The sequence below is a fragment of the Camelus ferus genome, chromosome 12, assembly GCF_009834535.1.
Source record: "Camelus ferus isolate YT-003-E chromosome 12, BCGSAC_Cfer_1.0, whole genome shotgun sequence".
Lineage (NCBI taxonomy): Eukaryota > Metazoa > Chordata > Mammalia > Artiodactyla > Camelidae > Camelus > Camelus ferus.
The window spans coordinates 14,375,927-14,390,513 of record NC_045707.1 but is presented as its reverse complement, the minus strand read 5'-3'; the positions used below and the strand labels follow the sequence as shown (position 1 = coordinate 14,390,513).

General features: G+C 38.2%; 1 protein-coding gene across 1 annotated transcript; it reads left to right on the top strand.

Annotated features, from left to right (window-relative positions):
* The first annotated feature begins 501 nt into the window (after positions 1–501).
* LOC102512258 (olfactory receptor 8S1-like) lies at positions 502–3,275 on the top strand. Its single transcript, XM_014553208.2, has 3 exons — positions 502–886; positions 994–1,095; positions 2,323–3,275. The coding sequence occupies exons 1-3, from the start codon at positions 874–876 to the stop codon at positions 3,273–3,275; spliced, it is 1,068 nt and encodes a 355-aa protein (XP_014408694.2). The 5' UTR covers positions 502–873.
* The last annotated feature ends 11,312 nt before the right edge of the window (positions 3,276–14,587 follow it).

Below are 14,587 nucleotides of genomic sequence, written 5' to 3'. Positions count from 1 at the left end.
GGTGCCCAGTGCTAAGGTCTGTAGGTGGGGGGGTGATGTTAGGGTCCATAGGCAGGCCTGCTCTGGGAGGGTTGTGGTTGGGCCTAGTTTCAGGAATCATCAGCAAGCAGGCCTGGTGTTGGAGTCCATGGGCCAGTAAATCTGATACTGGCATCTGCAGGTGTGCTTGCTCTCTCTTTTCCCCATAGAAGAACTCATAGATTAAAGGTATCTTTTTTTGTACTTCTCTGTGCTGGCTTGTGAGAGGAGTGACAAGGGTAAAATGAAACTTTATTCCTTACCCTTTCAAATGTGTCTTGTTCCGTGTTCCACTGATGAGCTGTAATCTCTCTTGGATTCCAGATCTTTCAGGAAGGTATTTTTATCCATAGATAGTTGTTAAATTGGTGTTTCTTTGGGGGGATAAGGGCTGTGACCTCCTTTTCTACCATCTTACTAACATCACTCCTTAATTTTATTTTTAAAAGATTGCTCTGAGAATCTCTAAATAACTTTAAAGAAAAAGCATGCTATGAAATCAAACCCCTAGCACTGATTTTTATCACAGTGGTAGTTTCTTTGCAAGGTATTGCCTTGACCCAGAGTTGGGATTCTTTCTATAATTCATGGAATATTTGGCTCTAGTTAGTTGAACTCTGTTTGTTAGTAGTCAAAAGAAAGTGATTTTGTGTGTGTGTGTGTGTGTGTGTGCTGACTCTGAAATTATACAATACAAACCTCACCTCTGGCTATAGTAAACCCTTACCTGGGTTTTCTTCCAGGTTGCTTTGCTCTAGGGTGATCTCAGAATGAGCAGTGGGAGCCCTGTGCACAATGCTGCTGTACCCACAGAGTGAAAGAAGAAGAATTTAAGAAATTAGCTTCTTTATCCTGATGCCAAATCACTGTAAATAAATACCCAGATATTTCCCACAATTTATCATTTTACATTGTTAGTGTTGAATCCATCTTAAGTGTTAACTTTCAGTATGATGTTCTACTTCTTCCCTATAGCAATATTCTCAGCGTTGACTTCAAAAGCTAAGCAGTTTTATCACTTCCTGGATCTGAAAGTATTGTTGCCACAAACCAGTGTACTACTAACTGAGAATTCAGGTAATTGGGTTTTGTTCCTCACCTGGGCTGGGAAGCTCAGCTATTTAGTCAATGAAAGGACAAAAGGACAGGTCCCTGAGTCTTCAATGATGAGCTTAATAAACTACTGTTCAATTAGAACAGAAAAGGCAAGGATGGGCCTCTAGATTGAGGCAAGAATATTGAACAGTTACATTGCAACTCAGGTGTAGTCAGAATATCAGAAAGTATGGGGATATATATTTAAGTTTTAAAGGGTGAGGATAGAGTTTAGATAACCATGGGAGGAGACCTTAAAACCTGCCATAATGGCTTAGACAGGTGTGGTGACTACATATTATTGGATATATGGGCTTTGGGGTGAGGATGGTGTATCTACTCAGAGCATTGTTCTATTAATGGGGACAACTTTTCATGACCCATTGTAGTCATAGCATTCCCCACAGAAACCTACCTAAAATATTACTGGGCATGATAATCTAGGCTACCAGTTTTTAAAAATTTATTATAATTGTATTAATGTACTTTAAAATTAAATGATAATGTGATGCCATTAAATAACATGAGGGAAATTTAAAAGAAGAAAAATCCAAAGCAATTTAATTCCACATACAGTCTCTAAATTCCTTGATGTTGTATTGTCTTCCTAACCTCTACTGGTTTCTTACACTTCACCTTGGCCTCTATTGCCATGATTGTACACTTGATTTTATCATTATCAGTGCCTTTATAATTTCTTGTGTGCATGTGGGTATGCTCACACACATACACATGCACAACCAATAAACTCATGTACACTTTATTGAAAACAAATGGAAACAATCAAATGGAAACTCCCCTAACTTCCTGCATTCTTGACCTTCTCTTTTAGACACAGAATAGACAGAGTGCCTCTCCTCCTACCTGAGTCCTTTTAATCTAGATTTAATGCTCTCTCGATTTCTCAAGTAATTCACTCCTGAATTTTTTCTCCACCCTCCTGTCATATCAGCAAACTTTTCTTTTCAAATGTACCACTTTGAACTGCATAAAAATACTGTAGCTCAAAAAAAGATTTTAATAAAAAATAGTAAATGGTTGATTTAAAACATCAATGGTATGATGACCAGGAAGTAAGCTTTTAAATATCTGAATATATATTGTGGGACAGCAATGAAAAAACATTTATTCAGATAAAGATCCATAGGTGCTGGGGTAACTGAGAGGCACTGAAGGACTTCTGATGGATCTTCTCTTTTTGTTTTCCAGAGAGACAACTTCTCTGTATGGCAATGAAAAACTACAGTGCTATCAGTGAGTTCGTTCTCCTTGGACTGCCTATCGAGCCTCGTATTCAGGCTGTGTTCTTTGTGCTGTTCCTTCTAATTTACCTCCTCACTCTAATGGGAAATTTCTTGATGCTGCTGATGATTAGGGCTGATTTTCACCTGCACACACCCATGTACTTCTTTTTGGGACAGCTGTCTTTCCTGGACCTCTGCCACTCATCTGTCACAGTCCCCAAGATGCTGGAGAATCTGCTTTCTGAAAGGAAAACCATCTTTGTAGAGAGCTGCCTGGCTCAGGCCTTCTTTGTGTTTGCCACTGGGGGCACTGAAGCCTGCCTGCTGGCTGTGATGGCCTATGACCGCTACGTAGCCATCAGCTGCCCTCTGCTCTATGGCCAGCTGATGAACAAGCAGCTCTGTGCTGGGCTGGTGTGGGGCTCCTGGAGCCTGGCCTTTGTTGATGCTCTCATCAATATCCTCCTGGCTGCCAGTTTAGACTATTGTGAGGACCAAACTATTCCCCACTTCAGCTGTGAGCTGTCTTCTCTCTTCCCTCTGTCTTGCTCTGATACCTCCCCCAATTTCACACTTCTGCTCTGCTCTTCTGTCTTGCATTTCTTTGGAACCTTCATCATGATTGTTTCCTCCTATGCCCGCATTGTCTCCACCATCCTGAGCATCAGCTCCACCTCAGGCAGAAGCAAGGCCTTCTCCACCTGCTCCTCCCACCTCACTACTGTGATCTTGTTCTATGGCTCAGGCTTCCTCAGCTATCTCTTGCCAACCTCCGGATCCCCCCTGGAGATGGTCTTCTCCTTGCAGTACAGTGTGGTCACTCCCATGCTGAATCCTCTTATCTACAGCCTGCAGAACAAAGAGGTGAGGGCCGCTCTGAGAAGAATGTTCAGAAAATATTTTCATCCTCTCTTGTAGTGGACACAAATGATAATGAAGGAGAAGCTGAGCTATTATGCCACATGATCAGACAATGGACTTTAAGGAGAGTTTCTTGATTGTCCACGATGCCAGGTGCTACAGGGAACATAGTGGCATTTATTTCCTTGGAACTGCTTCTGAAAAGGACAGACAAGTCTTAGGATGATTCCAGTTCAGTCTTATTTGGAAAAGGAGAAATGAACCAGATAACCCTCTTTTTCAAGGGATCATTTGGTAAAAATGTTGATGTGTTACTCATATCTATTGGTATTGTTGCTAATTATTCCTTCACGCTTCTTCAAATAATTACACTCCAAATCCCTAGGAAAGCTGACTTTCTCAAAATTATACATCCATAAAGTGAAGTGATCCTGTAACCCGGGATAGAGTAACCATTCTACCCCTTTCTCCTGACAGTGCATTGAGGCAAGGAGTGACACCAAGACCCAAGTGAAGTTATTTAGAATCTTTCTCTAGGAAATTCAAATGTTGGGAAGGAACAAACAACAACAACAACAACAAAACAGCATTCAGAAGAAAGGCAGTCTGACTGTAGTGCCTAAAGTGACCACAAAACCTGGTTCCCCTGGCAGTTGTCCCTCCTGACGTCATATTTATAACAGATACAGTAATAATAGCTAATTTATTACATTTCTTAACTCATGACACAAAGTGCACTAAGTTCCTGGGGTAGGCAGCGGGGCCCCCGAAGGTGTTCTCCTAATCCCTGGAACCTGTGAATGTATTACATGGCAAAGGGGCTGGGCAGATGAATAAGGTTATAGACCTTAACAGAGGTAGAGTAGCGTGAATAATCCAGGTGGGCTCGATCTTATCACGCGAATCCTGAAACGCAGGGCAACTTCTCCAGCTGTACTCAGGAACGATGAGGCAGAAGGGAAGGTCAGAGGTAATATAAGCATGAGCTCAGACTCAACCCACCATTGCTGGCGTGGGTCCATGTGTGGGTGGCCTCTTGAAGCTGGAAACAACACACAGCCAACAGCCAGCAGAGAAATAAGAACCTCAGACCATGGAATCCATGGAACTGAATTCTGCCAACAACCTGAATGGTGTCTTCCCTGGACCCTACAGGTAAGGCCTGCTAACTTGATTTTGGCCTTGCCTGACCCAGAGCAGTAAAATCAATTGAGCCCGCCCACATTTCTGACCTAAAGAACTGTCAGAAAATATATTTGTGTCATTCAAAGCCATTAAGTTTGTGGTAATTTGTTATGGCAGCATTAGAAAGTTAATATAGTACCTAACTTTTATTACCCTACTTAATCATCTCAGCAGATATATGCAATAGGTTTATTGTTAGTTTTCCTTTACTGATGAGAAAATGAGACTCAGTATGTTTGTATGCCTGTCCAGTGATTCATAGCAAGGAATGGTGGAGCTGGAATTTTAACCCATGTGGTTTGAATCAAGTCCGTGGTCCTAGACACTAAATTGCCCCCTTCATTAAGTTATGAGGCTCCCAGATCCTTTCTGTAATTATATTTACCATTGGATTCAGTTGCATATAACCAAAGAATGGTATCTGATACAAGTAGCAGAGGTGAGGTTCAGGCAACAGGTATCAAAGGTGAGGTTCAGGCAGCAGGACTTTGGTGAAATACCGAAATGTTTAGAGTTAGATATTTGGTTAAGATTTGGGAAAAGGTAGGTAGTAATCTAAGCTGCTCTTCCTCTTCTGTTTTGTGAACTATCCTTTTTTCCAAAATCTTACTTTCTCTCTTTAATCAGGTTATCTGCAGTCGGTTTCTGTTTCTTTCAAAGAAAACTGACTGATTTTGAAATTGGAACTAGAGATTGATTTGTAGTCAACAATTCTCAGGGAAGTGAGGATATGCAGGATTTGTTATTGTGCTGAGATGTGCACAATGAAGTGAGTCATCTGTCCATCTTTACTGCTCATGATATGTAATTGCCACTCTTATTTTAAGACCCAGTGCCTAAGACCATGGACACTGTGCTAAGCCTTTCAGTTAGGGAAAATTGTTAAAATTAAGCAAATGCAAGAGAAAGAGGTATGCCAAGACCCCAGCATCTTCTCTCGTTAAGACAATTACTTTATTTCTTGATTAAAAAAATTATTTTTATACAATTTAAAGGTTACTTTCCATTTACAGTTCTTACAAAATGTTGGCTATATTCCCCGTGTTGTACAATGCATGCTTGAACCTATCTTAGACCCAGTAATTTGTATCTCCTACTTCTCCACTCTTATATTCCCCTCCCTGCCCCCACTGTTAACTACTAGTTTATTTTCTATATCTGTGAGTCTGCTGCTTTTTTGTGATATTCACTAGTTTGTTGTATTTTTTATATTCCACATATAAGTGACATCGTACAGTAATCGTCTTTGTCTGATTTATCTCACTTAACATAATGTCCTCTGAGTCCATCCATGTTGCTGCATATGGCAAAATTTCTTTCTATTTTATGGCTGAGTAGTATTCCATTGTGTGTGTGTGTGTGAATATATATGTATATATTTAATACCACATCTTTATACCACATCTTGTTTTTTCTATTCATCTGTTGGTGAACATTTAGGTTGCTTCCATATCTTGGCTATTGTAAATAATGCTGCTATGAACATTGGGGTAAATATAGCTGTTCAAATTAGTGTTTTTTGATTTTTGAGTGTATACCCAGGGGTGGAATTGCTGAGTCATATGGTATTTCCATTTTTAGTTTTTTGAGAAACCACCATACTGTTTTCCATAGTGGCTGCACCAATTTACATTCCCACCAACAGTGTAAGGGTTCCCCTTTTTCCACATCCCTGTCAACATTTGTTATTTGTGTTCTTTTTGATGATAGCCATTCTAATAGGTGTGATGTGATATTTCATTGTGGTCTTGATTTGCATTTCCCTGATGATTAGCAATGTCGAGCATCTTTTCCTGCGCCTGTTGGCCATCTGCATTTCCTCTTTAGAAGAATGTCTCTTCAGTTCTTCTGCCCATTTTTTTTTTCATCAGGTTGTTGGGAGAAGTACTTGGCTGATGAAATGACCGACAGGAAATTAATATTTGACATATATAAACAGCTCATACATCAAAAAACATTTCTTGATTTTTGACCTTAAGGTACAGAATGAACATCAGGGACTTTCTTTCTCTATGCTGAAGGAATATCTGTCATTTAATAGATCTAGAGCAGAGACAATTCAAAGCTAACTCAGAGACTGATTCAGTGACTTCACTATCACAGCAGGTTGCTTATGGGAGAAATGGATGTTGACCAGGGAATAACATCTCAGCATCGTGGAACAGTGGAAAAGTGACATCATGGAGAATTTAGAGGACCTGGAGAACCATGAACCTCCAGCTTCTCTAAAACTACCATGTTTCCCTTGCTTCAGCATACTGTGACTCCCTAATGGAAGCAAGCTAGTTACTCCTTGTATCCTATATTCTTCCATGGTGCTCTGTTGAGTTCCAGGGTTCAAAACCAACATGGCCTGAAAGATGAGATTGGAATTGGGAAAGGAAAGAACTCCATGTTGAAAAAAAATGGTAACAGATGAATATTTATCTCCAATAATCTAGAGAATGTTTCTGGGAGTAAATTTTATTTTTTTCTTAACTAAGGAGAATAAATTTAATTTCTGTGTAGTGTCGTTTTTTGGAACCATTTTTGCATATCTATATTTATTTAGACATCATTTTACATAAACACCTGAGGGAGATCATATCATACCGTCTATTTGTTGGTGGGTTGTTTTTTTTTTTGGCTTGCGATCCTTTCCACATCTTCTCCTGCTTGTTCTCCACCCAAAGTAACCCATGTTAATCACAGAATACATATCTTTCTTAGCTTTCTCTGCGCTTAAATATTCATGCTCAAGCTTCTGTACACATATGCGTATATATATACATATGGAAGTTTTCCATCTGTGTTTATTTAAAAACTGTATATAATATACACATTTTTCTTCTGTTTGCTTTTGATTCATTAATAATTTATAAGCTGTACTACACCTCAAATGGCATGGCTCTAATTCATTTTTGTGTGTGTGTCAGCATAAAATTCCATCCTGTGAATGTGCCGTAGTTTCTTAAACTATTCCTCTACATTTAGGCTCACTTGCTTCCATTTTTGAACCACTGCAAAAATGCTGCAGTAAACATTTTTGAGTGTATAACATGAAATTTAAATGTTTTTATTTCTTTGGGATTGATTCCCAGAAATAGAATTGTAAAGTGTACGTGTATTTCTAATTGTAACTGATGTCACTCAGTTATTTTCCAGGTACGCTACGCTATAGTGCTTCACATCTCCACCAGCAGGGAGTGCCCTTTAACCCTGCTGAGCCTGCGGTGTTATAGTTCATTACACAGTGCTCTTTCATTTTTATTTCAGTTTGCATTCCTCTGCCCTAGGCACTAGGCACTATTAACATCTTTTCACGTATTAGTTGGTCCTTGCATTTGATCTTTTGTGAAGATCGTATCCACAGCCCATTTTTCTTTAGCCTTGTTTGCTGTTTTTAATCAGTATTTTTAGAGCATTTCACATTTCAGATATATTGACCATTTGTATTCTATGCAGCAGGTTTTCTTTTTTCTTTTTTTTTTTTTTTTAGCTCTGCTGTTTGTTCTTGTCTTTGTTTATGGTGTCTTTTGCCAGGCAAAAGCTTTTAGTCTTTATATATTCATACATGATTTATTTTCTTCAAACATTAAATCTCTTTACCCTTTGTGGTAAAGCTCTATTTCACCTTTGAATTTAAAAATAGTTTCCTAGATATACTTTCTAAGACTTAGTTCTAAGACTTTTGACATTTAAGTCTATAATTATTTGGAATTCATGTTTATACTTACATGGTGTGAAATATATGTCTAACTACATAAAGCTATGATGGATAACAACTGTGGCAGCAACATTTAATAAATAAGCTGTTCTTTTCTAACTGAATTAAAATGGCAGCTGAATCACACATTAAAATCTCAGATAAGTTTATGGTTTTTAAAATTTTAAATCAATGTTTATCTTTTTATTAAATATTTGGTGTTTGGCAAGATGAGATGCCTCAACACCCCCCCCCACCATTATTCCTTCTCATTATTTTATATAAACTTTCATAGCCTTTATTTAACTTCAAAAAAGTCCTTCTTTGGGATTACAATTTAAATTGCCTTACATTTAAAAACTGGTTTGGAGATAGTAGACATTTTTAATGATGTTGCATCATCCCAATAAGAATACTTTCACAATAAGAATATTTCTTTCAATCTGTTAGACATCATTTATATCCCTAAATAAAATTTCATGGGCATTCATGCCATCCTTATTAAATGTACCCCATACGTTTTTAAAGTTTCTGTCACTATTGTAAATGGAATGTTTTCTTAATTTTGTTTATAGGTTCTTACTGTTAGTACAGTGAAAAGCTGGCAAATTTTATGTAATTACTGTTGTATCCAGTGTAGTAGATACTGTGGAATGCATTTGTTTACATGCCTTCCAGTCCTGTTCTAGTGTCCAGAAACTAGAAGGTAAAAATTGTATTTGCAAACTTTGTTGGATCTAGGTTTCAAGAAGATTTTGGGGGGTTTCAGTCGGACACATTCATTGAAATATCCTAGGAGGAGAGAGGCAAGATGTAGGGCATTCATCTTGCTGACCTATATCATGGCTGAGGTGGCAAGACTCTGCAGTGGGTAACCGTGGTGAAGTCTTCCTGATTTAGCATCTTCTATGATAGTAGAGACAGCTTTTATCTGGGTTGAAAGTGGCATGACTCTCCTACTGCATGGCATGACTACAGTCAACGAAACAGTAGAACTTGCCTGATTCCTTGGCTGTCCGCACCAGCGGCAGCAGCTTTCCCTGTTACGGCAAAGGAGTGGTCCTAGGGACTGGGTGCATTCTTAACTAGGAGATCATCCTGGTCTCTGCTCCTCCAGCCCTTCTTAATGATTTTTGTAAGCACCGATTCCGCTATCAGATTTCTTTCTGTGACGGCAGCTGAACCCAGATGGATGCATAGTGTACATGGTAGTCACCAATGCTGACTGATGACATAACATTAGAAGAGTTGTTAGTAAAAATAAAAGGTATCGGTGGGTGTTGATGGCCTTCTGCCAATTTCAGCAAAGTCCTATGAGAGATAAGTCCTGTACTTGAAACTGATACAGTTATAAGCATTTGGTTTTGATCCAATGGTCATAATCGGAGATAAGACTAAATTCCTTCCACACTAAAAGACAGAAACCTACTGGCAAAACGAGGTTTTAAGTGTAACTTTCTCACCTAAGCCCTTTGATTCAGATAGCTTCAAGGATAGCCCAGCTAAGGGGGGAGGGTGGAGAGTGGGAGAGGTGATGCAGACCGTGCTTGCTAAGTAAAATTAAGACAATAGGATCTTTAGACTTAAAAATCAAGTCTATTCAAGATTTAGAGCTATGATTACCTACAGAGGGAGTGGCAGCTTACCTTATAAAAGCCAGTGTTACATTAATCCTTAAAGAAAATTCCAGGTACTGAAGCACCAGGCACCAGTAAAAAGCAGGCAGCATGAGAGCTATGCAGCTGCTAAGAAGGACATTCTCGCCACTGCTCATCTCAGGTGTTGCCAGGCAGGATAATAGACAAGGAGTATTCCTGAGAGCAGAGCCAGATGCTGGAGAAGGTGATGGATTCGGGAGATCCTACCAAAGAGGAGAACTAGGGCTGTCATGTATGCTACAGCAAGCTTACTTCACAGCCGAGGCAGGAGTCTTCACAGTTTCTGAGCAGATTTGAAAACTGTGACTGCTGTGTTGTTGAAGAAATCTGTACAGTTTTCCTGTGGAGTGTCTACATTCTGGATTTACCCAGTTTTCTTTCTTGTTACTTACCTCGTCCTATCCCACATTTTGTCTTAAGACTTGAGTCCTCTCTTAAAATTTGCATAAGTGGAGTTGTGTGCTTCATGTTGCCTTACATCAGGAGAAATATGAAGTTGGTTATTCTATTTATTTTGATGACAAGATGGATCAGTGGTTTCAGGTGATGATAATCACATCTCTTGATTGTAAAGTTTCCCATTCTTTTTTTACTTGGAGATATTTATAACCACTTACGACCATTGCCTGAGCAGTTATTTTGTTAGAAGTTTCAAAATGGTAATCTTCTAATTTTATTATTCCTTCTGCATTTATTAGCTGGAATTCATCTAATAGAAGTATGTCCTTGTATCCATTAGGGTTTCTTTGGTTACTCTGGAGTGTAATTCATACTAGAAGTCGTAACAACTACTTTATTTCTCTCCTTTTAATTGTAAATTTTCAGTGCAACCTCCATTGATGTTCAATGAACTTTTTCTTTCTATCCTTTTATCAATTGATTAACTGAATGATTGATTGTCCATTGTAATTAAATTGTGTCTTTTTATATATTCAATGTGTTTTAATCAATTTCAGTCATTACTTGGTATATACTCCATTCTTGGCCTGTGGGATGTTGCTATGTCCTCCTGATGATGCATTTCTTACTTTCTGGGACCAAAAAAAAAAAAATCACAGATTTATTATGTGCACTTCATGTCCTGAACCTGTAATCAGCCATTTTTCTAAGGAATCCTGGTTCCTTTAATGGCATATGGAAACCAAATTCAGGGCACCATAGATGATCACTACTACTGTATCATTACTTCTAGGCTTTTTCAATGGACAGAGCCTTTTAAAGAGAAAAAAATGTAACAAGTTCATGAATATTTCAAACTCAAGTTTAAGATTGCAAAAACTCTTACTTCTTTGATTTTATGTTGTCTCACTTTGTCTGATGCTGAAATATATGTTCCTAACAATATTAGCATAGTATTTGTTTTATCTTTCAAATATATGTCTAGTAGTTTCAAAAACAATACCAGTATTATTACTGACAATAAGACTACTGAGTGAAATACCTCACTGGGGCAGTCCAGTTAAAATCCTATAATCTAAGGTCAGGTGAAATAATTCTTTTCTATTGTGGTTATAGCACTACTTTGATATACAACTAGGCTCATTTGTTTTAGTTTGTTTTTAATTTTAGGATGTTTAAATGTAATCTTTTTTATTTTGTAAAACTCAGAAGTTTTACTCAGAAGTCCATACTAGTAACAAAGTGCACTCAAAGCAGTGTCGCTTTCATTCTTGTTCCCCCTACCCTGTTTGTTTCCTCCATCGTCTTATACGTAATCATTTTTAAATTTTATACTTCTAATGTTTCTGTTTTGAAAATTAAACAAATTTGTGTGTGTATTGTATGCACATGGGTGTGTGCTTGCTACTCAGAAGTTAGCATAGTATTTAGACAACCTTACATTTTGCTTTCTTGACAGTGTGTCCCAGATATCACTCCATAGCAATACCCTTCCTTTCTACAGCTTAAAAATACTCCATCATGTGAGTGTCCAATACTGTGTTTAACTAGTCATCTACTTATGGGGATCTGTGGTGTTTTCAAGTTTTTGCTTTGATAAGTTATGTCACAATGAATAATTTAACACAGATGCACACATGTAAATATTTTGAACCTTCCTTCCAGCCTTACTAAAGTGACATGGGACCATTTACCCAGGTAACCACTTATGAAAAGTAAATTATGAAAACCTCTTGACATTTACTTAATATTAGTCCTTGAGATAACAGTAATTCCTTGGCATCAAAAGATGTCGCTGCTGTTCCTGTATTTCATAGGGCCAGCACCATTCTGATTCCTATGAATATGTTCCCAGTGACTGCGATGGTTAGACCAGGTGTCTTTAACAACTGGAAACTTCTTTCCTACTGGCTCCCTGATCTATGAGGTCAGGTAAGAACGGGAGATATCACAGGAAAGCTACTGAAACTTCTGTTCTGCTTGGACACTTCTTCATGACCATCTATTTCTTGTATAAGATACTAATTTAAAAAATTACTTCACTTGGTTAATATTAATACTGATTAATGTTAAATCCAGCTGAATTTCTCACACACATATAAGAAGATAATCTGGAGGTTAGCTGTGAGTCTGGTTTCAGATCCCAAGTGAATTCTCTGAGGGTCCATATGGCCTGTATGTTCCTAAGGGAAAATGCTGGTTTGTTTCACAGGTTCCAAATTCACTTCTCCTACCCTGCCTCTCTTCAGTTCCCAGCGGACTAGCAAGAAAGCTCATCTAGGAGTTCAAATTGATTGCTTCAGTTGGCAAGCTGCAAAAGTCACACATGAGAAAGTCCCATATGTCTTTTTAAAAGTTCAAGCTTCTTAGCAAACGAGTCCAGACGAACTTCAAGCTGTAACTCCTAGGAATATAGATTGTTGAGCTGTCCTCTGGGTTCCTTAGTTCAACCTAAACTAACTGCTCTTTTGATTGGCTAGACATCAGAATCCTTTGTTAAGATAATGCTATCAGCAAAATATTTAGAGTCATAGAGGAAAAGGTGTGAACTAATGGTCGTGTACTCGCTGACTCAGAAAGTCAAAGTTAAACAGATAGTATGAGATACATGAGAGAAATTAATACAACCTGTCAAGAACTTAAAATTTCCAAGATATTTCTCCTTCTTTTCTTCAAAACCATAACAGGATAAGAGTACAAATAAGATTCTGAACACTTTCTGTGTAAGTGACAAGCTTTTTGGAATGTGAGCTAATGTATTTCCTTTTTTCCCCCCCTCTCTCTCAGCCTCCTAGACAGAAAACTATGTCTATTCTCAGAGTTGGGAAGTTATTGTACAACTTTTAAAAAATGAATATCACTTGATCCTCGATCTCCTTACCTATTGACTCAAAGCTTAGGATATTGTCTCTACTAAGGAGGAGCCATGAGCATGAACATGTTCTGAATCCTCTGATGATTTGTCCCTGCCTAACCTACTCCTAGAGGTACTTCCTTCTTCCCTTCACTCCCTTCCTCTCTTCTTGCTTCCTAAGAGACTTAGCTTCCCTTTGAGGTCTCCCATCTCCTCACTTTTCTCCTGTTTGAGCTCTGTTTCCAGGTCTAGGGACAGCTCTTCTGCAATACGGCTTCAGATTATCTCTTCCCTGACATGCGTTGGTCGACTCCTCTGAAATACCCTTCTTCTTCCTCTTTCTGATTCAACAATTACAATATATCAGAAATCCTATTTCCAGCTCTTTGTGTATAAGCTAATTCAACCTTTCCAAATGTAAGATATGTTGTTTCCCCCAAGTTTACTCAGTTTACATATGGAAAAATTATAATTTAAAAGATCAAACAATATTACAAAAGTTAGACAGTAAGTGACATAATTGGGTTATATCATACATATACCTGTCTCTAAATTGCAGGGTGTTGGCAACATTCTGCTACACTTACTGAACCTCAGGTATAAATCCTGTTTATCTTAGAGAAGCTGAGTCCACCATCTGTGAGCAACCCAGGTAGGGATATGGTAGGAAATTAGGGGTGTATTTTCCACTCTTCATGCCTTAAACTGTCTCCTCATCAATCAATCGCAGTCTTATGAGCTTCAGGGAGTTGCTTTATCTGAAATTAAAATAATCTTAAGATGGCCTAGCCCTGGGACATGGAGGACAGGATCAAGGTACAATCTGAGCAAAAATATAAAATAGGTTATGGCTATCTCCAATACCTGCTTAGCTCTGGCTTTAGTATTTTTTATTTCATACCAGGTGCCTCTTCATAAACTCAGGGCTTTAATCTCCTTTATGATCAGGCCTATCTTCCCAGATCAATAATATGCCGGATTTAGAAGAATATTTTATGTATTCCAAAAAATATGCTGGACCGCTTTCTCCTCTTGCTTCCTACTCATTCCTACACTTATTAATGTTCTCTGCTAATACTTTCTGATCAGCATTATGAGATAAAGTCACATGTCATTCTGCAGTGACTAATCCTTAGTTGTGTTTCCTTTGGATAGGATCCAGCAAACTCCCTCCATCTAATAATGTTTAATATCTGGCAACAAAACTACTATGTCGTACTTTCCAAAGTTGTTGACATTTTATGTTTAGTAACAGCAGAAGAAAGAAATCCCTAATGGTGACACTTTAGACATCAGCCACAATAAAAAAGACTCGTTTTTATTATTTTATTTATTTACTTATTTTGAGGGAATCCCTCTAACACTCCACAAATTCCCTAAAAAGAAATCTGATGCTCCACTTCTGTGGAATTCAAGCCCCTGGACAGCAGCTTTTCTTCCTGTCACTGTGCTATACGTGTGCAAATACACTATGCAAGCTTATCCCATCTTTTGCCTTCTTGAAAGGATAAAATTCTTCCCATAATTCCATTGAATCTTTTGAGTTAGTAAGTAGGGATATATTTGGAGGTGGGAGATAGGAAAAGGG

Excerpts from the sequence above, each read along its gene's own strand:
- LOC102512258 (XM_014553208.2), top strand. Across the intron at positions 1,096-2,322 it reads ACTACTAACTGAGAATTCAG|AGAGACAACTTCTCTGTATG; the intron begins GTAATTGGGTTT and ends TTTGTTTTCCAG.